Below are 26047 nucleotides of genomic sequence, written 5' to 3' on the forward strand. Positions count from 1 at the left end.
TGCTCCAAATGAAGAGGACATCACACACTTGCAGAATTTCAGACAGGTCTTCATCCCAAGCCCTATCCAGAGAGGTCAGGAGGAGCAGGCCGACAGCTCTGCATAGATACACTGACCCTAAGTCATCTCAGGTGGAGAGCGCAGTCCCTGCTAAGTCGCTCTGAAGGGGAACTGCTGCAGCCAGCAGCCCCAGGGGTGTCACTGCCATCATTTTTGAAATATTTCCAGTAAACTGACACTGACCCGAAATAAAGGACGTGGAAGGGCTGTCAGGGAGTTGAAACCACTACCCTTTCCTCACAGGGACAGCTCTTTAAATGCACGTCGCTGACAAGTCCGGATGTGCGAGCCCTGAACATAGGAACTTACAAACTATTAGCTGTACTTTACCAGGCACTGACAGGAAGTCTTCCTGGAGAAAGACCAAAGTTTACATGACTCATCTCCAGATTCCTGTGGCTTATTCCAGTTTCTAAATTCTAACATACTAGAAGACCATCTTCAGATAGATAACACATTTTCTGGTGTTCTAATATTTTAACAACCACAAGAATAAATGTGAAAATCAAAACTTACAGTTTCTGGATTTAATAAGTGTTTTCTTTCTTGGAATATGTTTTAGAGAAAGTTTGTACATAGTCATTTGTTTGTTAACCTGCTAAAAACTGGTATCACAGATATAGTTTTGTAATGCTTCCTTTCTTAAAAAGCTTTTAAAATCAGACTTTATTGTCACATTTTAGATATTCATAATGATCACATTCATCATAGAAAATCTGTGGCTGTACATGATACAATTTTTTTTTTTTTACCATTTCCCTCCCCTCCTTTCAACACTTTCTCCCCTCCCCATTTACAAAAGCTTTGTTGCCATTGTGATACTTCCTTTTAAGTAAGAAAACCATGGGGACTAGTGTATAGTAATCTATTTGAAAATGTAGGGATGCTAATTTAGTACAATTAGGTGGAAGCCATCAAATTGTGAAGGACAAACTTCTAGGGAAAGGGGCTGCTGTGAGTTCTCTCACCCTGCAGAGCAAACTTCTTTCCCCAACTATAATAAATGTAAAACCTCACTATCTTTTTCATTTATTTTGTCTTCTTTCTCAGGACAACAAAAACCTGGAATGATCTCCAGAAAGAGTCCATGACACCCCAGAAATCAGGTGGCATTTCTGGCAGAGCTGAAAAGTGATACTTTTCTCAGCTTTCTGACTCTTTAAAAAAAAAAAGGAAGGAGAAGCAATTGGTAACTGAGTCTCCTGATTGAGTAGCCACTACCTCCACTTCCCCCTTTCTGTGCTCAAAATGTCAGGTACGCAGTTCCCCTAGACGGCCTTTTGTCTCTGGATATTAATAATGTCACTTTTTCAGGGTCCTGTTTCTTTTCTATACTGTTCTTCCTGAGTTTTCAGGCCATTAAATTAAATCCTCAGTCTCTGTAGTGGGTATTGACAGCCAACCTACATAGGCTCTTCAAACAGGGCCCATTCCATGCAGGTTCCAAACTCTCTTCTTTACCCACAGCTTTCTGGTAATACCAACAGGTCCCACACCCCTTTTAGGTAGGGATCTTCTCCAAAAGCTTAACTTCCCCTTTATCTTCTCCCTTCCCACAGCTCTGGTCCTCCAAACAGCATTACAGTGCACCCCAAAGCCATCCCCTCCTCTCCCTTCTTCCCCTGTCGATCCCATAGTTTAGGACACCTCCAAGGCCACGTGCACTACCCATGCCATGCCTGTTTTAATTCATCTCAGGGATCTTTCAGTCTTCCCTTGCATCCTCCAATATCCTAACCTCCCAAACATTTACGGGGACTTAAACCTATAATCAAGTATCTTTTAGACAATGGTTTTCTTAAACCTACCCACTCACCCTATAATACTCCCATTCTCCTGATACTCAAGCCTAATGGGTCCTATTGTCTGATATAAGACCTTAGGGTAATCAATGCCTGATATCCCAATTCTCCCAGTGATGCCAAACCCTTATACTATGCTCTCTCATATTCCTACCTCCACCACTCACTTCACAATTCTGGACCTCAAAGATGCCTTTTTACCATCCCCCTACGCCCCGAAGGTCAGGGTTCCTTTGCAGTTATGTGGACTGATCCAGACACTCTCAGGTCTCAACCACTTACACCTGTCTTCTCTGTACTAGAACCTCTCCTCAGGGACACAGACCACCCCCTTTCTTTCCTAATCATCAATTTCCTGGACACACCCCTGGTCAGGACTGGCAGACACACATGTCACAAAACTCTTTTTTTTTTTTTTTTTAATTTTATTTAAGGAGAAAAAGAAAAAAAAGCAGAAAAAGGGTACAAGTTATACAGAATTTCAGAAAAAAAGTAAACAGTAGAAAATCACTAGTTAATGGATTACATACTGTCATCTTAGAAATATTTGTTCAAGTTACAAAATTAAAGCTTATATAGTGGACATTCAAACAGTGAGACCAAACAGTTTTGTTCAATGATCCAACAAAACTCTGTAATATCATTGTCTATCTTATACACTTAAACATACATGCAGTTATATCGTTTTTTTTTTTTTTTATTTAAGAGGAAAAAGAGAAAAACACAAAACAAAACAAAGCAGTGTAAGGTTACACATAATACAGAACTACAAAAAAAAACATAACAGTAAGAAATCACCTGTTAATAGATTACATATTATCATCTTGGAAATAGTTGCTCAAATCACAGTATCAAAGAATACAAAGTAGACAGAAAGACTGCAAACAGCTGTGTTCGATGATCCAAAAACATTAATATAGTCAGCTATTTAACACCCCTAAACACACTTGCTGTTATATCCGTTAGAGCTCTTTTTTTTTTCCTCCCTCTCTTTTTTACAACAAAATTTACACATTTTGGATTTTATTACTCCTTAGTTCTTATTACTTTTTTTGGGGGGGAGAGAATAAAGTCAAATATGGCAAAACAAAGCTGTAAGTCAAAACCAAGGCTAGACATAGCACATGATGTAGAACAGAGTACAAGGTTATTAACAGTGGTTATCAACGTTGTCTCTTGTTTCCTTAAAAGGAATTGTCTATCTCATTAGATATTATAAAGTTGGACAAAACAGTAGAGAACAAGACCAATAAAACTTAGGCATTGTGAACATTACAGGACTTCCAAAGGAGACAATAGTCAAACCAGAATGGGTATCTTTGTGAATCTTATTGCCTTCAAATTAGTTGCCTATACCCTCAGACTTGCTACTATCGCACAGAATGGAACAGAGTCTAATCAGTCAAAACAAGATCGTGGGAGTATTACAGGACTTCAAAACAAGTTAATAGGAGATCGAAAAGAGTTACTATTATATATCCTAATTTTTAAAATTTTTCCCTTAATTAAAATAAACATAAGAAATAGCTAAATAATTTTTTTAAAGAATAGTAGTTACCATAGTGTCTGTCTTTTTCCTTAAAATATTTGGATAAAACTTCATATACTATAGCTTCAAATATTTCCATATCAAGAAGCCCAGAATAAAGCCTTTCTAATTAATAAGTAAAAATTTTATAAGGCTTCAAGGCCACATAATGGGGAATCATGATTATCACATATTTTTATATATTTGAATCATTACTTACATTAGGGAAACTATTCGGTATTCATACATGCGAGATTGATTTATTTCACTTATGAGTATGGTCTCAAGCTGTGCCCATTTATTGATAAATATCTCAATGCGATCCTTCTTTATAGCTGAATAATACTCCATTGTATAGAAATACCACAACTTTTTTATCCATTCCTCAGTTGATGGACACTTGGGTTGTTTCCAAGATCTGGCGATTACAAATTGTGCTGCTATAAACATAGGTGCACATATATCACTGTGGTATGATGCTTTCAGTTCTTCTGGGAATATGCCTAGAAGTGGAATAGCTGGAATAAATGGGATTTCCAATCCCAACTTTTTGAGAAACCTCCAGACAGACCTCCACAAAGGCTGTACCAGTCTACACTCCCACCAACAGTGCAGGAGAGTTCCTTTTTCCCCACAGCCTCTCCAGCATTTGTTGTTGTTGGTTTTCTTGATCCTGGCCATTCTTTCAGGAGTGAGATGGTATCTCAGTGTGGTTTTAATTTGCATTTCTCTAATGACCGATGATGATGAGCATTTTTTCATGTATTTATTTGCCATTTGCATTTCTTCATCTGAGAATTGCGTATTCATCTCAGATGCCCATTTTTGGATTGGATCTTTGAATTTTGGAGGTCTGAGTTTTTTTAATTCTTTATATGTTTTAGACAAGAGTCCCTTGTCTGAGAGAGAGTTCACTAAAATCTTTTCCCAGTTTGTGGGTTTTCTTTTCACTATGCTGGAGATTTCTTTTGACATGCAGAAACTTTTTAATAAGAAGTGGTCCCAGTTGTTGATTCTGGGAAGTATTTCCCGTGCAGTTTGAGTCCTGTTCATGAATTCTCTACCTATTCCTATGTCTCCAAGGTTTCTACCTAATTTGTCTTCCAATAGATTTAGCGTTTCTGTTTTAATATTCAGATCTTTGACCCATTTAGATTTTAATTTAGTACATGGTGATAGACATGGGTCTAGCTTTAGTTTTCGGCAAATGGAGAGCCAGTTTTTCCAGCACCATTTATTAAAGAGACTGTCGTTCTTCCAGTGAACCTGCTTGGCTCCTTTATCAAAGATAAGGTGGTTGAGTGTGTTTGTAGTTGTGGTTGTATCTTCTAATCTATTCCATTGATCTTCAGCTCTGTTTTGATTCCAATACCATGTTGATTTTACTACTGTTGCTTTGTAGTATAATTTCAAGTCAGGGATTGTGATGCCTCCTGCTTTGTCTTTGCTGCTTAGAATTGCTTTTGCGATTCTAGGTCTCTTCTGGTTCCAGATGAAATTTAGGAGTGATTTCTCTAGATCTATAAGGTATGTTGATGGTATTTCTATTGGGATTACATTGAATCTGTATAAGAGTTTTGGAAGAATGGCCATCTTCACAATGTTTGTTCTTCCTATCCATGAGCAAGGGATGTCTTTCCATTTTCTGAGATCACCTTCAATTTCCTTTTTCAGTGTATTATAGTTTTCACTGTATAAGTCTTTCACTTCTTTCGTAAGAGTAATTCCTAAATATTTCATTTTTTTGCTTGCTAATGTGAATAGTCCAGTTTCCCTTATTTCCCTCTCTGTGATTTTGTTGTTTGTGTATAGGAATGCTATTGATTTCTGAGTATTGATTTTGTATCCAGCCACATTACTGAATTTATTTATTGTATCTAAGAGTCTTTCAATGGAGCTTAGGGGGTCTTCTATGTAGAGTATCATGTCATCTGCAAACAATGATAACTTAACTTCTTCTTTTCCTATCTTTACCCCTTTTATTTCTCTTTCTTGCCTAATTGCTGTGGCTAGTACTTCCAGTACTATATTAAATAGGAGTGGTGATAAAGGACATCCTTGTCTTGTGCCTGATTTTAAAGTAAAGGCTTTCAATTTTTGGCCATTTAGTATGATGCTGGCTGTTGGTTTGTCATAAATGGCCTTTATTATATTAACGTAAAGACCATCTATTCCAATTTTCTGTAGAGTTTTTATCATGAATAAATGTTGGACCTTATCGAAGGCTTTTTCTGCATCTATAGAAATGATCATGTGATTCTTATTTTTGGCTTTATTGATATGGTGGATTACATTTATTGATTTGCGTATGTTGAACCATCCTTGCATTCCTGGGATGAATCCCACTTGGTCATGGTGTATAATCTTCTTGATGATTTGCTGGATCCTATTTGCCAATATTTTATTGAGGATTTTTGCATCTGTGTTCATTAGGGAGATCGGTCTATAGTTCTCTTTTTTAGTTGGGTCTTTCTCAGGTTTTGGTACTAGAGTGATATTTGCTTCCAGGAATGACTTAGGAAGGATTGCTTCCCTTTCAATTGCATTGAATAGTTTGAGGAGTGTCGGCATTAGGTCTTCTTTGTATTTCTTGTAGAATTCTGCAGTGAATCCATCTGGGCCTGGGCTCTTCTTGGTGGGTAAGGACTTAATTACATTTTCAATTTCAGTAACCGAGATTGGGTTATTCAACAATTTTACATCCTCTTGATCTAGCTTTGGCACTTCATATGCTTCTAAGAATCTGTCTATTTCTTCTGTGTTATCAAACTTTTGAGAGTAGAGGTTTTCGAAATAGGTGTTGATGATCTTCTGTATTTCTATTGGGTCTGTAGTGACTTCTCCTTTTTCGTTTCTTATTGCATGAATTTGAGCTTTTTCTTCCCTTTTTTAAATAAGGTTGGCTAGGGGCTTATCGATTTTATTTACTCTTTCAAAGAACCAACTCTTTGATTTGTTGATCCTTTGGATTGTTTTCTTAGTCTCTATTGCATTGATTTCTGCTCTGATTTTTATAATTTCCTCTCTTCTTTTGGCTTTGGGCTTGACTTGCTCTTCTTTTTCTAGCTGTTTCAGGTGTAGCATCAAGTTATTTATTTGTATTCGTTCTGTTTTCCTGATGTGGGAACTCAGTACAATAAATTTTCCTCTCAGAACGGCTTTCATTGCATCCCACAGATTCCGGGAAGTTGTATCTGCATTTTCATTTTCTTTTAGGTATTGTTTAATTTCTTCTTTAATTTCTTCTGTGACCCATTGATTACTCAAGATTGTGTTATTCAGTTTCCATGTGTTTGTGGGATTTTTGCAGTATCTTTTATCGTTAATTTCTAATTTCAGAGCGCTGTGATCCGATAACATGCAAGGGATGATTTCAGCTCTTTTGCACTTGTTTAAATATGTTCTGTGAGCTAATATATGGTCTATTTTAGAAAATGATCCATGTACTGCTGAGAAGAATGTGTATTCTGATGTTGTTGGGTGGAACATTCTGTATATGTCTATCAAACCCATTTGTTCACAGGTATGATTCAGTTCTGTTATTTCTTCACTCATTTTCTGTCTGGTCGATCTGTCCCTTGGTGTCAATGGCGTATTAAGGTCTCCTGTTACAATTGTGTTACTGATAATTTGAGTTTTCATTTCTGTTAATAATTGTTTTATATAACTGGGCGCTCTGGAGTTTGGTGCATATATATTTAAGATAGTTATCTCTTCCTCTTGGAGTTTTCCCCTTACGAGTATGTAGTGACCTTCTTTATCCTTTATGGTTATTGTTGGTTTAAAGTTCACGTTGTCTGCAAACAGAATGGCTACTCCTGCCTTTTTTTGGATTCCTGCTGCATGCAGAATTGTTTTCCATCCTTTGACTTTCAGTCTGTGAGTATCCTTCTGGGTTAGATGGGTTTCCTGTAAACAGCATATGGTTGGATTTTGTTTCTTGATCCATTCTGCTAGTCTGTTTCTTTTGATTGGTGCATTGAGACCATTTACATTAATGGTTATTACTGTGAAATGTTGGTTAATTGTAGGAATCTTATCTCTCTGCTGTTGCATCTTTATCTTTCTGTTCTGTTTAATTATCTGCTTTGCTTAGTGGTTTTTTCCTTTGTGTATCTAAACTGTCTTTCAATATTTTTTGCAGGGTTGGTTTGGTGTTCATGAAGTTCTTCAGCTGTTCTTTGTCATGGAAGTATCGTATTTCACCATCTATTTTAAATGATAGTTTTGCAGGATATATCAGTCTAGGTTGGAAATCATTTTGCTTTAGGATCTGGAATACTTCACTCCATGCTCTTCTTGACTTTATTGTTTGTGATGAGAAGTCTGCTGTGATTCTGATAGGTTTTCCTTTATAAGTGATCTGTCTTTTCTCTCTGACAGCTTTTAATAATCTATTCTTGTGTTGGATTTCTGGGATGGTGGTTATTATATGTCTGGGTGTAGTTTTATTTTGGTTATGACTATTTGGAGTTCTATATGCTTCACTGATCCTGATGTCAGTTTCTGATCTCATGCTTGGGAAGTTTTCAGCTATTGCTTCTCTAAATATCCTCTTGATATCCTTTATGTTGTCTCCTTTTTCATTAATCCCTATCATTCTTATGTTATTCTTCTTTGCATCATCTTGCAGTTGTTGAATTGTTGTTTCCTGATTCCTTGTTATTTTTAAAAGATCTTTCCTTTCCTGTTCACTAGCTGCAATCCTGTCTTCAAGGTCTGAAATTCTATCTTCATTTTCATTAAGGCGGTTTTTACAACTTTCAGTGGAGTTTTTTATTTCCTGTATATCTCTGTGCATCTGCATTATGTATTCTGTTTGTTTCTTATATTGCTCATCTAGGGATTCTATCTTTTTGTTTAGTTCCTCCAATTTTTTATCTGTGTTTTCTTTAGATATATTTAGAATCTCTTTCATTTCTTTTATCATTTCTTCTTTTATCTGGGATATTATTTCGAGTTTGAATTTCTTTAAAGCTTCCTGGAGTTGCTTATCAACTTCAGTAGCTATTGTGTCTGATATATGAGGAGGATGGGATATATTTTCTTCTAAATACATTCCTCCTAGGGTTTCCTGAGATGGGCTGAAGTTTGAGGTTGTAATTTGGTCTTTAGTTTTGTCATTTTCCTATATTTCTGTGTTTCAAGTGTTATTTGAAAGCCTCCTCAGGATCTGTTGAAAATCCCCTTCTATGTTTGCAGCTACTGAGACTCTGGCACCACTCTACCCCAGGCCATTGGGCCTGCAGAACCGATGGCTCTCCTCTGCTTGTTCAGAACTCCGGGGTTCCAGACAAGCTGGGCCTCAGGGACACTGTGCGCCCACCTGCCCCTTGGTAGATCCACAGCTTTTGAATCGCAGCCGGGTTAGGGTACTCACCACAGGCCTCAGTGCCTCAGGAGCCTGTGATCCCTCCCTGCTTGCAGAGATATCCACAGTCCTCCAGACAAAGGAAGGGCCTTCTGCGGGCACTCCGGATCCGCCCAGCTCCTCCTCTGCACGCAGATGGCTAGGCGCGGCTGGGCTGGGGGGGGGGGGGATAGTGTAGGCCCGCCCACCCGGTGAGCTCCGCAGACCTCCAGGTGTAGCCGGGATGGGGAGGTGGCTGTAGTGGCGTCTAACCCACTGCTCCACTTCACTGCACCCAGAAGCCTGGGGGGTCCGAAACAGACTGAGATTTGGGCAGACTGTGCTGGCCACTCACCACAGGCCGAGGTGCCTCAGGAACCTGGGATCCCTCCCTGCTTGAGAAATATTCACTCCTCCAGACAAAGGAAGGGGCTTCTGCAGGCACTCCGGATCCGCCCAGCTCCTCCTCTGCACACCGATGGCTCGGCGCGGCTGGGCACAGGCCGAGGTGCCTCAGGAACCTGGGATCCCTCCCTGCTTGCAGAAATATTCACTCCTCCAGACAAAGGAAGGGGCTTCTGCAGGCACTCTGGATCCGCCCAGCTCCTCCTCTGCACGCCGATGGCTAGGCCAGTTATATCGTTTAGAGCACTTTCTTTTCCTCTCTTTTGTACAATGACTATTACACATTTTGGGTTTTATTGCTCCCACAGTTCTTATTACTTTTTTTGGAAGAGAGTAAAACCAAATGTGACATAACAGAACAGAGTCGGTCAAATCAAAAGGGTGGACATACTATAGATAATGTAAAAACATAATACAAGGTCATCAACAATGGTTACCATAATGCCTCCTGCTATCTCTAATAGAATTGCCTATATCATCAGTTATAGTAAAATTGAACAAAACAGTAAAGAATGAAACCAATAAAATCAAAACATTGGAGACATTACAGGTCTTCAAAAGTAGATAATAGTCAACGAGAATGGGCGTCATAATGAATCCCACTATCTTCACAGCTGTTGCCTATACTTTTGAACCTAGTACTATCAAGCAAAACAGAATAGAGGAACATCAGTCAAAACAAGATGGTGAGAGCAATACAGGGCTTCAAATCAAGTGAATAGTAAATCAAAGTGGGTTACTATAATATATCCTACTATTTTTTAAATTTATTTTTCCCTTAATTAAAAGGATAAAAATAAAAAAGTAAATAATAAAATGGAGATTGAAATAAAAGAGGGCATAACAACAAAACAGCGCAGATCAAAACATAACCATTTAAGCAAAATAGTGTTTTACCACAAGATAATCCCGACATAAAAGTAGTTACCATATTGTCTCTTTCCTTGAAATCTTTGAGTATAACTTCGTATACTATAGCATCAAATATATCAAAACAATGTAAAACCATTTAAGAGAATGACAGCATTACAGGGTATTTAGAATCAACTAACAGAAAATGAACCATTAATGGTTTCTGTATAATCTCCTTGTCTATAAAAGTTTTTGTTTAAACTATCACATATAATAAATTCCAATAATGCTAAGACCAATGGAGACAGAAGAGCAAAAGCTTGATGAGACTTCAAAACAAGATGATACTAAATCAACATTACCTATTATGATGTCATTTTCTCCAAAATAGCTGTTTCTATCATCCAATCTTCTCTGCCTCATTTCTGTTGAGCTCTTTTTCTGTCATTAGTTATCAGTTTGTCTTCTTCATTTTGTTTTCTGCTCCATTCATTGTGGCCTCTCTGCCACTATTTCTGGATTCTTCGTATTTTTCTTTTTTAGAATATCCTGCAGTATTCTCTGTAGAGTTGAACTGGTGGTTGCATATTCCCCTAGTTCCTCTTTATCCTAGAAGCACCTTGTTTTTCCATCAATTTCCAGGGACAGTTGTGCAGGATATATCAATCTTGGCCCGAGGTTATTATCTTTCAAAGCTTGAATTATTTCCCCCCACGCTCTTTGTGATTTGATGGTTTGTGCCGAGAAGTCTGCTGTAATTCTGATGGGTGTTCCCTTGTAAGTGATCTGTTTTTCGTCTCTGACAGCTTTTAATATTCTGTTCTTATATTGGATTTCTGGAATTTTGATTATTATATGCATGGGTGTAGCTCTGTTTGGGTTGTAGGTGGCTGGGGCCCTGAAGGCTTCATACATCTGAGTATCTTTACCTTTTGCTAATTTAGGAAAATGCTCCTGGATTATTTCTGTCAGTAGCTTTTGTAGTTCATTTGTTGATGTCCCTACCTCTTCTTTTATGTTCTTAATTCTTAAGTTATAGATCCTCTTATCATCTTCTAGTCTTTGTATTATTGCTGTTTGTTTGTTTGTTATTTTTAAGAAGTTTTTCATTTCATGCTCCCACATTACAAATCTGGCCTCCAGTTCAGATAATCTATCCTTAGTTTCTTTCAAGCTGTTATGCCAGCTTTCGATACAGTTTAGTTTCCTGGTAATCTCTTTGAACCTGCTTCACGTATTCTATGCTTTCTCTATTTTCTCCATCAAAGAATTCTCCCCTCTTTTTCTGTTCTTCCATTGCACCATCTGTTTTTTTCTTGGGTGGTGCTTAGCATGTCTCTAACTATTCTGCTTATGTCTAGCTTCAGGTCATTAATAACTTCATTCCTGAACTCGTCTATGAGGCTCTGGAGATAGCGCTTTATGTCTATTGGTGCGGTGTCTGCTGTTGCCTGTTTCTCAGGATTGGGGGCTGAGGGGCCTTTTTTGTTGCTCCCTCTTCCCATATTCTTTGTTCCTAATATGAAAGTGTATATAGGAGGCCCAGCTTCCTTCCTTGTTGGCCACAGTCTGATTGAATTGCGCCGGCTAGGTGTTCCCACCCACTGCAGCGCACCAGGGAGTTAAGAACTGGGCAGCCTATGTGGGGCCCGACCCTTCAGGTCACCTTCAGGCGCTGGGACCTGGGCTGTGCTAGCCTACTGGGTCTCAGCCAGCAGTGTCACGTAAGCTAGGCACTGCTCACCAATCCCACTTGAGAGGGGATACGTGGCTGAAGTCACTACAGCACTCTGTTCCGGCCAGTCTGCCCGGTCCCAGAATGTCCTCTGTTGGAACCTCCTAGATTGTGGAAGAGTCCCAGTTTCTCTCACTCACTGCAGGTCAATGCACGGCTCCCCGCCTGTTCCGCTGTCAACTCCGTTCACCGATTCCCGCTCTCAGAGCTTTCGTGCGTCTCTCTCCCTGCTGAGCTGATTCAGACGCAGCTACGGCAACAGGAAACCCAAATTGCGGTTTCCAATGGCGCGGGCTCCAGCTTCCACGCTGAGGCTTTATCTGTTCCTGTTATAGCACCAGGCATTCCCAGTTGGTTTCTCTCAGCCCAGTTCATTCTTGGGTCAGCAGGGCATATCTCCTCTTTTGCTTAGGATTCCTCACTCCGCACCATTCCTGGATTCTAAGCTGGGTCTTTCAGAGAGCCTCCGTAGCTGCTGCTATCTGTCCCCCATGTTCTCCCGGAAGTCTCCATCACAAAACTCTTAAATACCTTCTCACCTTTGACTGTCCTTTTTCAGGATCGACAAAAGCCTTTCCCACAACCAGGGAGACTGCTGATATAGTTATCAAAGTCTTGTTGTAAGAAATCATTCCAAGGTTTGGTCTACCTCAGAGTATCCAGTCAGGTAATGGTCCAGCCTTTATTTCTCAAATCACTCAACTGGACTGCAGCCAAAGTGGAATGGCTCCTACCTGGTCTTCCTTGCAACTGCAACAGCAGTCAAGGTTACTGGACTGTCATCCTGGTTCCACATCACTCAAGCTAAGTAGTGCCCTCCTGACTCCACACATTCTGAGTGGAGTCACATCTCCTATCTCCCACCCATCTCTGTTTCACCAAGGGCCCACCACCACACCTTTCAGGCCAGGTCATGTTTTGTCATCCTATTTAGTTTCTGATCCCTTACATTCTAAACATGAGATCTCTCTGGGTCTAGGATCTCATCTCACTTATAGTGACGCAGCCACAGCCCTCCGTAACCTTAGCCTATAATTCCCTAAACATGACTGAACTGTCAGGCCTTACATTTCTCATGCTTCCCATTTTCTCCATCTCAACCCCTGGACCAAGGACAAGTCCTATATACAGTTTTAGCCTTTCAGATAGGAAAATAATTACCTCTCAGAACTCCACCCCTCCCAACTCCACACTTATTTTTCAGATTCTTCCTTCCCATGACCCTGATGGAATGACACATTCAGATAAAGGGCACCTTTCCTTCTATCTTTCCTGGGCCCTTTAATTATGACAGTGGCCTGCCTCCTCATAGCACCTTGTCTTTTTATTTCTCCAATCTAGGATGCGAGCATCCACCAATGATTAACTCCTTGTCCTGGCTGAAATACCTGGTACCAGCTTCTACATGGCCATCAGCTGTGATCCCACAACCACCCCTAAACCTGCCCTTGTTCAGAGGACACGATGCTCTTGTTCAGAGGACAGAGTCTCCTCTCCACCCTTTTTCTAACAACACAAAGACAGGAACGAAAGGTTCCTTCCCTAGTGTAAATTACTGTACAGTTTGGCAGTGGTCTAACATGGCGGAAGGCCAAAGCGGGAATGCTTACCACTTCCTGCTTCTTCTTCTTCAGCCCTAACTGCAACTCGTCTTCCTGTTTGCACACACAGAGAATTCCAACCAGTTCCTGACATATCATCAATACCCGCCCCATCGCCACTTCTGATCAGAGGTCGTATAACCCTCTGCCTCTCTGTACCTGGTGGAAGGAGACAGCCCAGCCACCCATGCGTTGTGTGCTCCTTTCCACATCCTCAATAAACTCATTATTATTATTATTATTTTTTTACTTTTTGCTCCTCTGTTGCTCCAGAAAACTCTAATAGCAATGATCCTTCTTCCTCAGCCTCCCGAGTACTGGAATTACAGGAGTGGGCCACCATGCCCAGCTCTAGGGTCCTGATTCTTAAAACCTGAAGAGCCATCCTAGTCCACCCTTCCACAATGCTTGGCAGTCATTTTAGTTTGTCATTTGGATCAGTCATGTGCTTCTGCAATGTTGTTTGGCCATTTTGGTTCGTCGTGTGGGTGATTCTGCCATGTTTGTTTACCATTTTCTTTTTCAGCTGTCCTCATGGCCAGCAGGAAATCTCATACTTACAGAGAAGAGCTAAAGCCTCTGCTTTCACAGAACATATGGGTCTCTTTCCCTCTTTTCTTCTAAATCAGGTTAGACCCCTCCCTTTCTTCTAACGGAAATGAGCCTGAGTACAACAAAGGGAACAGTCAGTGAAAGTCAACTCAACCAGCCATGCAAAAGTAGAGCTGGAATTAATAGATAACAGACCCTATCATATACTGAGAACTTTCTAAGGCTTTTTTTTTTCTTTTTTTCCCATAAATGCTGAAATTGAGGTTTTTATTTGTACTGCCTTAAAGTAATTATGCAAGTTTTTATTACTGGGAAAATGTGAGGCACAGTGAACAATACCAGGCCACTACCTGGGCCCTCGGTTGTGTCAGGTGGCTGATGGGCCTGGCTCAGGGAGGACTGAGTCCCTGTTCCCACAGAGGGGCCTAGGCCAGCCACAACCTCACCGCCTCTGATGAAGAGGACTGAAGTGGTCCAGGAAACTCTGGACGACCCTGTCCACAGACAGCTCCATCTCCTACAAGGACCTGCAGGGCCCACACTGATTTCATTTCCTTCTCTGGAAAACTCTCCTCTGGATCTGTAATCATAATTTGAGTCAAAGGTACCCTAGTTGGAATTTCTTTACATCTGCTCTGACAAGTCAAATCGAAGGTCAAATGTTCATGAGTCTTTAACTGTCCCATGGTGTCCTACTCCCTTACAAGGAAGAGATTTACTAGTAAAGTTGGGGGCAATTCTCTAATTTGAGCAATGGCCAAAGTGGATTTTACCTGTTGGGACTATGCTAGGCCATGCTTCTTAGACTCCCACTAGGTTACCATACAGACCTGTACTACTCTTAATCCTGCCTCAGGTTTAGAGGATCGCCACTCCTGTAAACAGTGATTTCCGAAATCTCTGCAAGCAAGAAGGGCATCAGTGACAGGCCCCTCCAACGCCCTGAGGAGGCATGGTCACTGATGGAATAACTTTGTCCAGAAGGACACAAGAAGGCAGTTATGCAGTTATTTATTCACAGCACATCACAGAGGCCAGGCCCCTCCCCCTAGAGACCTTTGCTTAGAAAGAAAAGCTTAACAGCTCTTACTCAGGCATTGATATCAGGAAAGGGCAAAAAGCTAAGCAGTTATAGACTCTATGACTTTCTGATGCTACATGGCCACGTAGCAATATGGAAAGAAATGAGCTTGCTGGCTAATATGTAATCCTCTATAAGATGCTAGTAAAATTCTACAATTCCTTGCAGCAGTCTGTCTTCCCAGGCAGGTCACTTCATTCTTTACAAGGGGCACCAAAGAGATACAGTTAAAGTCTCTTTGGGAAATCACAAATCTAATAGGCAAGAAGGGCAGTCTTTACCTCAAGGGCAGTCTTTACATTTTTTAAGATAAAATTAGCTCCACTAGAACTATCTGAGAAAAAGACCACCCAAAAGTAGAAAACTACTCCTGTGAACCTCTGCAGGATTGGAGGAACCTCTTCAAAAAGCAAGATTCTAGTACTGCTTTGGGTGCAGATAAACACAGTCATTAATGATCCCTAATCCTCCACAGGTTAAATGGATACCTGTATCAGGACTCCTGTTCTTAATCAGATTCACAATATGAGTAATCTTGCTGGGCTATGGCTCTCAGATTCTTGGTAGTTTATGTCACATCCCTCTTCATCATACTTTCTCCTCTGAAACAACTATAGAAATAAAACTTAATGTCTCTAATTGCTGGATCTGTCATGAATCACCTTTTAAGATACAGCCTGTCATGATTACTTTTCTTTCTTGCTGGGACACAATACCTGACACCCAAAAAGAAGAAAAGATTTATTTAGCACAAAGTTTGTGGCGGTTTCAGTCCATAATCAGCTGGCTCCAAGGTAGGGTGGCATGGCACAGGGGCAACACTTCAAGGCAGCAGCCAGTAAAAGCAGCCAGAACAAAAAAGGGGAAGAACAAGACCCTTCATCCCTTTTATTATATGCAAGCCACCTCCCACACTCCAGGGCAGATGTAGCACTCACAAAATCTCTATGCCTTCCTTTTGTACAGAAGGAGGATATTTACAAAGTAAGGATCTTGGCTCCCTGCTGAGTTTCTTAGTTAAATTTCTAAACTTCTCAAGTTGACACAGTGTATCAACCATAACAAACCCCCAAAATATTTTGACCTGTTCCTTCTTATACTTGTCCCCCATCTACTAGTAAAGTTTATCCATTCAAGGCTTCAAGTGGCGACCCACACAACAGCCCATGACACTCCTGACAGACTCACTAAGCTTTCTCTTCTGGCAAGTAATCCACAATATCCCAAGGTAGTTGGAGAGCACATAATGCTCAGTAGGTCGGGCCTACAGCCCCTTTTAGCTGGTAGTAACTGTATGAAGATGGAGACCTCAACAACCCATAAAGAATTATGGAGATTTGACTCCCCTCCCTGGTGAACAGCTGTGAGCGCGGCCACTGTGGCAACTCAGGACAGGAGCCACGGGTGTTTACTGGGACCTGCGCAATGCTGGGACCTGGTGCGTTGAGAAACCAGGCAACCACCGCCCGCCCTGGTGAGCGGCTGTGAGCCTGCCAGCGCGTGGGCTGAGAATCAAACAGCACATACACACGCACACACACGCACACACACGCGCACACACACACACACACACACACACACACACACACACACACACACCACTGTTAGCAAGTGGGAACCAGTGATCTGGACATCCCTTGAGAGGTTGACTACAGGCAATGTAGCACATAGCGGGAATTTCCTTCTACGATCTCTTTTATCACTGTTTTGCATTGTTCTAACTAATGGTGTTATTTTAGCCTGTTTTGTTTTGTTTTATTGAACTTCAATATACATGAAAGTATGGACAGCTATTTTGAAGAGAATGAGAGACTCTATGAGAGCCATTGGTGACTTCCCTACTGTTTGGTTTTAAAGACCTAAAACACCTTCCTCATTCTGTTTGGATCAGTTTTATACCATGTTGTTTTGTTTAAATTCTCTGTATGGGAAGACATGGACAAATATTTGGAAGAAAACAAGAGACAGTATGATCTGGTCATCTAGCTTTGAAATTTATATCTCTTACATTGCTTTCTTATGTCCTATTTTGTTCTGTTTTGTTGTGCTTAATTCTATCCCCTTTAAAATAAAAAAAAAGAATTATGGGAATTTGGGTCTTTCAGGGGAAATGAAGCAGGAGATTAGGGTGAGGTCAGCCATCTAGGCAACTGAGTATGACCTGTCAGTCACAGAGATCCAGGACACATGTATGGAAAAAAGTTCCTAAGAGCTCCCCCCAGATAATCAGAAAATGCTATCTTCAGTTCTGACTCAAGATAAAGCAAGTTTTTGATAGGATGTCCTAGATCTGCCATCAGCCTGAGAAGTAGAGGCTATGAAAGACCTCTGCCATTAACCTTGTGGCCACTGTGGTCTCTCTTTCACCAGTGCTCTCTCTCTCTGTCTCTGTCTCTCCAAAACATACTTCTTTTCTGTTGTAGTTGATCCATTGTGTCAACTTGAGAAGTTTAGAAATTTAACTAAAGAGACTCAGCAGGGAGTCAGGATCCTTACTTTGTAAATATCTTCATCCTGTGTAAGAGGAGGGCACAGAGGCTGTGAGTGCTACACCTACCCTGGGGGGCTGGTAGCCTGCATACAATTAAGGGAGAAGAGGCTTGTTCTTCCCCACTTTTGCTCTTACTGCTTTGGGTCTTCTTGGCACCTTGAAATGTTGCCCTGGAGCCATGCTACCCTCTTTGGAGCCAGCTGATTATGGACTGAAACCTCTGCAAACTGTGAGCTAACTAAACATTTTCTTCCTTAATTTGGGGTGTTGGGTATTTTGTCTCAGCAATAAGAGAAAAGTAACCAAGACATTTTCTTATCTTTAGTAAATGTAAAATGTCACTACCTTGCAAAAAAACTTAGGGAAACAAGCACTGAGATAAATGAATACACAAAATGTGAACCTTGTTACACAATCCAGGTCAGTTCTAATGGTCTTTCCAGGTTATACTATTGAGAAAGACTATCACAAAGTCCCAAGACAGGAGGCTCTGTCTGCATGTGGTTCCATGCTGGTTCCCAGCTACATGTGGTAGGCAGTGGAAGGACTCAGTGGTATCTGTGGACCCAGGAAAAACTGAGATCACTACAGCCCACAATAAGGTGATCCATACACACTATCATCTAAACCAGCTGCAAAATCACTTTTATTTGGCTTTTTAAAACATCTTCCAATGAGTGGCTCAAAGAACAGCCATCCTTGGGAAGGTGTAGACAGGGGTTTTGTTTTACAAACAAAACTCAGCACCAGAAGAAACTAGAGGATGTCCCTGACCCAACTTCATAGGGGTGTCCTTAACCCTTTACCTCACAGCAGGGTGACCCTGTCTCCTGAGCCCATAGTGAGAGTCTCCTTGTCTGCTGCCTTCAAACCTAGGGGTATCCTTGACCCCTAACCTCACAGCAGGAGTATCCCTGACCCCTGGCCTTACAGTGAGAGTGTCCCTGACCCCTGACTTCCCAGCAGTGTGTTTATGTATCTCCTAAGCCCCACATCAAAGTGAAGGGTTTACACTTCAGCCAGGCACCCTGCCCATCTGGGGCTCTGTTTGCTTCTATCTTTACAGTTAGTCTTGAACTAGGGAATGTACTTTTTTTCCCCCCTTTTTGGTTTTTTTGAGACAGGGTCTCACTATGTAATTCAGGCTGGTCTTGAACTCACTATGTAGCCCAGACTGGCCTCAAACTCACTGAAATCCTTTTGCCTTAGCCTCGCACATGCTGAGATTACAACTGTGTGCTGCCAAGGCCTTGCACACCTGCCAAGGACTAGGGAATATTTAGCTCACAGCAATGACACTCAGGACAACAAGGGCCTCCCACTGATATACAATGGGTGCGGACACATGTACAGGTGTAGAAAAGGCCAGACTAAGGCTCAGGGTGAGACGCCAGGACAGGGCCTGTCCTAGCTGGCCAGGAGTCCAGCAGTGTGGGGAAGGAGCCAGGGCTACCACAGGCAGGTCAGGAAGCAGGACGTGGAGGCCACAGCCTGACTAGGGGTGTCAACATCGTCAGACAGGCTGCTGAAACGTGGAGGTGACTACTACGGTGGAAAAACAAGTGAGTCAACACAAATGCTGACTCACTACAAAAAGAGGCCAAACAAACACTGAGTTATACGTTTTCTATTAGAGCTGGAGATTTACGATCCCTGCCAACAAAGACAGACTCCCTGACTGGAGGAAATTAGCTTAATGGCAGGTTTGGATCTTACACGGAGAAGGTACACCTAGCAGCCATGAACCCAGTGACTTCAAACTGGTTTCAGCATCACAGCCCTCCTCAGCACGTGGCTCTTCCCCCAAGGGAGAGGCATGATGATGAGGGTGTGAGACCCTCCAGGGGTGCCTGGTGCAACTGGGTGGGTGTGGGCTACCACTGCACAGCTGGTGTTCTCTATAATTCTGTTCATTTATCAGCATGGGGTGGGGGGTGTCCAGGGGTCCAAAGGAAGTAAGAAATGCGGCCTCCAGGGGGTTGGGGGAGGGGCTTCAGGGGCCCACAAGAGGTGAGTGGCACACCAGTGGTCTGTAAGAGACAGTACACAGGGACACTCAATGGCTTTCTGAGAAGAGAAGCCAGCACACTGCACCTGCTGTCCTGTGTCTCGAGATCAACCCTGAACCTGAGGGACATCATTCTGAGGCGTAAGTAGTCACCATTCCTGCCACATTCACCTTAAGAATTTACTGATGGAGAACCATGTGGCCTTCGCAGGTCTGGCCCCTTATTGGGGACCTGTGGGAAATCACTCCACTGCCTTGCTGGAGAAGAGCACAGCCCAGAATGCACCATCCTGACACAGGCTCTTGTTTCACATAGCCATCTGTGACCCAGCACTCAGGTTCTTACAAATCGCCAGGAAGCCAGCAGCCCTGCAAGACATCCCAAGGGGCCTGTTCTCACTGCCATGGCCCTGGGGAGCACCTAGGAAGCCCACTGGTTGAGTGGGCCACAGAAAACTACCTGATGGCCCTGTGTACTCTTCTAAGGCCCCAGAAGCAGGAAAAAGGCCCTGTTAACTGAACCTTAGCTCCGGGAAGCAACCTGGAAACTTGCCTTGAGCCAGTCAGCTGCTAGCAAGCAGCCAGGTGGACTCGTAGTGCAGAGGCAGTTGAGCCCGTCTTCAGAAGCTTGGCCCACTGAGTCCCTGAGCAAACACCTGGCCCAGCCCACTCAGCCCCTTGAAGCAGCTGGGCAGACCCTCCTGATCATGCAGCTCAAGAAGCCCACACAGTCCTCAGTCACTGACAGGCATGCTGATCCTCTACCAGGCATGTAGTGTCATCCTCGTCTGGGCCACTGGGGCAGCACCACCTGCCCACAACCTATGGAAACTGACAAATGCCCTACATCTGCAGCTTGTGAACCACAATTAAAGACTGACAGTGAACCTTCCCCACAAAGGCAGCTGCATCCTTGCTGTGATGCTATCTCACCCCACAGCACTCACAGTGCAAACACTAATTACAGCTGAAGAAGGTATGTGGACACTGCACTAACCTTCACTGAGACCAAGGCCAACCCAGCTCATCCAACAAACACCGTCCTAGCAGTAGGCAACCTTTTAGGTGCTAAGCACACTGCCAGCAGAAGTTATACTACTACAAGAGCCACCACACAGGAGTGATAGAGGCAGTGCACCTACCAGGCACAAACGTACCCAATCAGGGACACTACAAGCATGAAGAAAAGCCAGTGTGACACCTACAAAGAAACACAATAGCTTGCGTAGACTGAAAGTGTACAGATGGATGGACCATGCAAGTGAAAACTAAAATTGAGCAGGTGTATCAGGTAAAATCTATCAGATAAAATGATATATCATATATATATCAGATAAAATGGACTTTAAATCAAAAACTGTCAAAAGAAACAAACTGTCACTATGTAATGATAAAAGGATCAATTCAACAAGAGGAAATAATAATTATATATATGCACCCAATTTAGGACCACCTAGTTATGCAAAGCAAATGTGATTAAATCTAGAAGGAGAGATTCCAGCACAGTAACTGTAGACTTTAATACCCCACTTTCTGCAATGAACATAACATCCACACAAAAAAATCAGCAAGGAAACACAAGAGTTAAACTACTACAGACCCAATGTATCTAACAGACATTTACAGAGCATTTCACTCAATAATTACAGAATGGAACATTTCAGGGAAGGTCAAATGCTAGGCTACAAAACAAATTTTCAGCAAAACAAAAAACTAAAAATCACAGCATATACCTTCTCTAATCACAATAACACTAAAAAAATCAACAAAAGAAAGTTTAGAAACTGTACCAGAACATTCTCTTCAATGAAGAAATCAAGGGAAACTTAAAATTTTCTTGCCTCAATGAAAGTGTAACATACCAAAACCAATGAGATGCAGCAAAAGCTGTAAAGTGAAGTGTATTTGCATTTCAAATAGACAACCAAACAGTGCAACTCAAAGCACTACATACAATGTATGATCAAAATATATGGTGAATACTTAATCTTTTAATTTTATTTTTTTAAAGGGAAAAAATTTTAAAACACGATGATTAGTAACAATGATTATATACGTTGTGTATTGTTATCATTAGTTATTCAGAGTACAAGATGTCTGTTTTTAATCGTCCAAATAATATTAGCACAAACCTTTTCAATGAACTCAAGAGAAATTTGCAGTATAACTATCTTAACTACTACATATACATATATTATATGTATTATTAATACATTTATATATTACATATTACTTATATATAATTATATATCATATATAATTTCAGCTTGTCACAGCAAGGAGACAAAATGAAATATATATATATATATATATATATATATATATATATATAAAATACATATATATTCTTTCAGCCTTTCACATTACGGAGACAATATGATACTTAAACATGTGAGTCTGATTTATTTCATTGATGAGTATGATCTCTAGATGCATCCATTTACCTATGAAAGTCTTAAGTTTACCATTCTTTACGGCTGAGTAGCATTACATTGTATAAAAAGACCTTATCTTTTTTATCCATTCTTCAGTTGATGGGCATTAGGTTGTTTTCAAGATCTAACTATTACACATTGTGCTACTATAAACATGGGCACACATATATTGCTGTGGTAGGATGTTTTTAATTCTTTTAGGAAGATAGAAGGGGAACGGTTGGGTCAAATGGGACCTCCAATGCTAGTTTTTGAGGATTTTCCACACTGATTTCCACAGTGGTTGTATCAGTCTACACTCCCACCAACAATGGAGAAGGGTTCTTTTTTTCCATACAGCATTGGTTATTGCCTGATTTCTTTGTAATAGCCATTCTTTCTGGAGTGATATGGAATCTCAATGTTGTTTTAACTTGCATCTCTTGAATAATCAGTGATGTTGAGCATGTTTTTGTGTATTTATTTACTGTTTGTATTTCTTCATTTGAGAAGTGTGTATTCATCTCAGATGCCCATTATTGGATTGGATTTTGAGTTTGATTTTGTTTTTTTAGTTCTTTATATGTTCTTGATAGAAGTCCTTTGTCTGAGGAACAATTGGCAAACTCACATTGTGGGTTCCCTCTTCACACTGTTGATAGTTTTTCTTGCTGTGCAAAAGCTTTTTAATGAGATTCTAGTTATAGATTCTTTGTGATAGTTTCTGTGCAACTAGGATTCTGATCATAAAGTCTTTGCCTACACCAATGTCTCCAAGAATTCTATCTATTCTATCTTCTAGAAGATTTATGTTTCTGTTTTAATATTTAGATTCTTGATCTACTCCTAATTTAGTTTAGTACATGGTAGAAGATATGGGTCCAATTTGAATCTTTAGCATGTGCAGAGCCAATTTTTCAGCATCATTTATTAAAGAGGCTCTTTCTTCTTGATTTTTATTTTTTATTAGTACATTTGCAGTATATAATGACTACATCCTCCATGGGGAGTTGGTACATGTATGTAACACATTTTAATTCTTTTTTCATCCCTTTCTTCTCCCCTCCCTACCTCCTCTGTTCATGTCTTGGATTAACGCCCATTTGCAAAAAAAGACTTAGTTTTCTATTTCCTATTGTCTACCTTTTATTTTATTCTTTATTTATATTTTGGCTTTCTTATATAAAAGAAACCTGAACAGATCAAAAACCAAAGAATAAGATTGAATCAGTAATGTTTCTCGACAAAGAAAATTCCAGGCCTCACTGTTGAATTTTACCAAACTTTTAAAGAAAACTAACACTAATTTTTCTTAAAGTATTCTGAAGTATTGAAAGGGAGATAACCATTCCAAATTTATTCTATGAGGCCAGCATTAGCCTTAGTACCCAATATCAACCAGAGACATAACAACAAAAACTAGTGATTAAGATTCCTGAATACAGATGCAAAAATTCTTAATGAAATTCTAGCAAACCAAATTCAACATGACACAAAAAGATCACACACCAACACTAAGTGGGATTTATCTCAGAAGTACAATGAAGGTTCAATGTACCTAAATCTAAAAAATACATCACATCAACAGAATAAAAACAGTAAGACCACTTCAACAGACACACAAAAAGTTATATTCAATATATTATATTATTCAATAAAATTCAACATACTTCATGGTAAAAACCCTCAAAAAATAAGGTACAGAGGAATGCAGTTCAAACAGTAAAAGTTACATATAATAAACCTAGAGCCCACATCACACTGAATTGGAAATATCTGAAATCATTTTATCTGGATTAGGAACAAGACAAGAAGTCCACTTTCACCACTCGTAATGCAATATAATATTGGAATACTGAGTCAGAGTAATAAGGCAAGAGAAAGAAAGGGCATATAAATAGGAAAGGAGCATGTCAAATTATGTCTTTTTGCAGATGGTATGACTGTATATACAGAAAACCCTAAATTCTCCACCAAAAACTGTTACTACTAATAAGAGAATTCAGCAAGACTGCAGATACAAGATCAACATACCAGTCATTAGCTTTCTATATATCAATAAAAAATTGCTGACAAAGCAATCGAGAAAGCAATTCTATTTATAACAGCCGCCCCAAACAAGCAAAACAAAACCAAGGAATAAATTTAATCACGGAAGTGAATACTTTTCTCTATAATGAAAATTACAAAATATTTATAAAACACATTGAAAAAGATACACTGAAAAGCTGAAAGATGTCTCATATTTAATTACTGGAAGAATTAATATTGTTAAAAATGTCTGTACTACCCAAAATGATCTACAGATTTAATGCAATCCCCATTACAATACAAATGATAGCCTTCTGAACAGAAATAACACTTTTATAACTTATGCAGAACCACAAAAGACCTCAAACAGCCAAAGCACCCAGCCCACAGCATTTTTGTTACAGCAAACAAACACAGGAAAACAGGTCAGAAGAAGATGTGACCGTAGGGCAGCAGTATTTGGTCATGCAGGGTCCTCAGGGTCCTATGTCCTGAGCATGGGATGGGCTGCACTGATCCAGAAACAAGACAGAACTCCAGAGCACGCAGCTCCTCTGTAGCTTGGCTGAAGGTGAATGCTAGTGTGGATTTTTTGGCTTGATCACTGTGCTGTGTCACAGGGGAAATTAGGACTACAGAAGGACATGCAGGAACTCTACTAACTGTGCAGCTGTCATTGAGCCTAAACTTATTTCAAAATGTGGGATTTTCAAATTGGGTAGACAAGAGTCAGTTTACTTGAGATCACAGACACAAATCTTGTCAAGACAGTGCTGGGGACTCCTGCAGCTCTTATGGCCAAGAATGCTTTAGGAAAGAGAATTTCTCTAAATCTGCAAATCTTTAGATAGAATTTTCCCTAGGTAAACACATTATTTAAGAGGGCCCTGCCTTAAATATATCCATTGTGAATATCATTCTGGCTGAAATTAAATCTTCTCCATTTAAATTAAATCCCTGGGTTCAGTGCACGATATTCATGTGACTCACACTACACCAGAAACCAAGGCATATAGAAGCCCGACTCAGTGGTTTCTGGGAGGTGATAGGATTCCTCAGATGGAGCTTAGCATTTTCAGTCTGCCATTTGGAGGACCTCTGGGCTGACAGGAGGTGAAAGCATCCACCCTGATGCTGGAACTTGACTTCAGTTTTCTTTCCTTTTTTGGTGTTTGAGACAAGGTCTTGCTATGTAGCTCAGGCTGGCCTTGAACTTGTGGCCAGCCTCCTGCCTCAGTCTCTCAAGTGCTAGAATTACAGGCATGCACCATCATGCCCACCTGGTTTGACTCTTCTGCCCCCCAGTCAGCTGTGATTCTCTGTTATGAAAAACATATTCTAAAATCAGTGTGTTCTAAGAAAGTACCCAGGAAGGAATGGCATGTCTCAGAGTTTCTCAACTCCTCAGCAGGAAGGCCTGGGCAGGGCATGCTGGCAACCCATGGATTTCCTCCTCGGGGACTGACAGCTTGCAGGGTGCTGTTGACCTCTGGGGTCAGCTGCAAGGTAACCTTAAGGAAGAGCCTCCAGGCCCCTTGAACCTGTAGAGGAAGCTCTGCTGCTCTGATGAGGCCACGTGCCCAGTGGTAATACTGTGCATACCTGAGACACAGGTTTCTTCTCTCGTCCCCAGCCAGGAAGGCAAACAGACACTTACAAAGGTGATTTTGTGACTGTGAACTGGGCTGTAGCCCACAATTTGTGACTGCAGTCTCTAGTACAGACAGGAAATAGCTGCACTGCTGGCAGCCCCACTGGCGGCCACAGAGCAGCCTACTTCTCAGTAACTGTCGATAGGAGCCCCAAGTCTCAGATCCTGCTGGCCCCACAGCTCCTCAGGTAGAGTATGAGAAACGCCAAGGAGTCTACTCATTGGATTTCATCTCCTGCCCTGATGGGAAGGGAGGAAATCCTGTTAGGAATGGTGGAAAACTGATCAGCTTCCCCAGGCTGTAGTCACTCATATTTTAAAGGCCATTAAGGGAAGATTCTGCCACTCAAAATAGGAGAAGTAAATTTGCATGGAAAAAGGGCTTTATGCCTTGTTGGGAAAATGGTATATTATGGAGGTGCACAGATCTGGTTGAAGCCACACCCCCAGAAGCAGCACCAGGCAGTAAGTGAGTGGGCAGCAGTG

General features: G+C 41.0%; 1 protein-coding gene across 8 annotated transcripts in view; it reads right to left on the reverse strand.

Moving 5' to 3' along the window:
- B3gntl1 (UDP-GlcNAc:betaGal beta-1,3-N-acetylglucosaminyltransferase like 1) overlaps window positions 1-26047 on the reverse strand; it is a 117125-nt gene that overhangs the window by 28023 nt on the left and 63055 nt on the right. For 2 of the 8 annotated variants that reach the window (XM_063242349.1, XM_063242351.1), the window contains exon 5: window positions 1782-25801. The exons of the other annotated variants lie outside the window; for them this stretch is intronic. In XM_063242349.1, coding sequence (XP_063098419.1) covers window positions 7466-8449 — 984 coding nt within the window. In that variant the 5' untranslated portion in view covers window positions 8450-25801 and the 3' untranslated portion in view covers window positions 1782-7465. Of the gene's footprint in view, window positions 1-1781; window positions 25802-26047 lie in introns of those variants that run through there. 8 annotated transcript variants of the gene reach the window in all.

The sequence above is a fragment of the Cavia porcellus genome, unplaced genomic scaffold (genome assembly GCF_034190915.1).
Source record: "Cavia porcellus strain 051 isolate PalLab524CR breed Dunkin Hartley unplaced genomic scaffold, mCavPor4.1 scaffold_32, whole genome shotgun sequence".
NCBI lineage: Eukaryota > Metazoa > Chordata > Mammalia > Rodentia > Caviidae > Cavia > Cavia porcellus.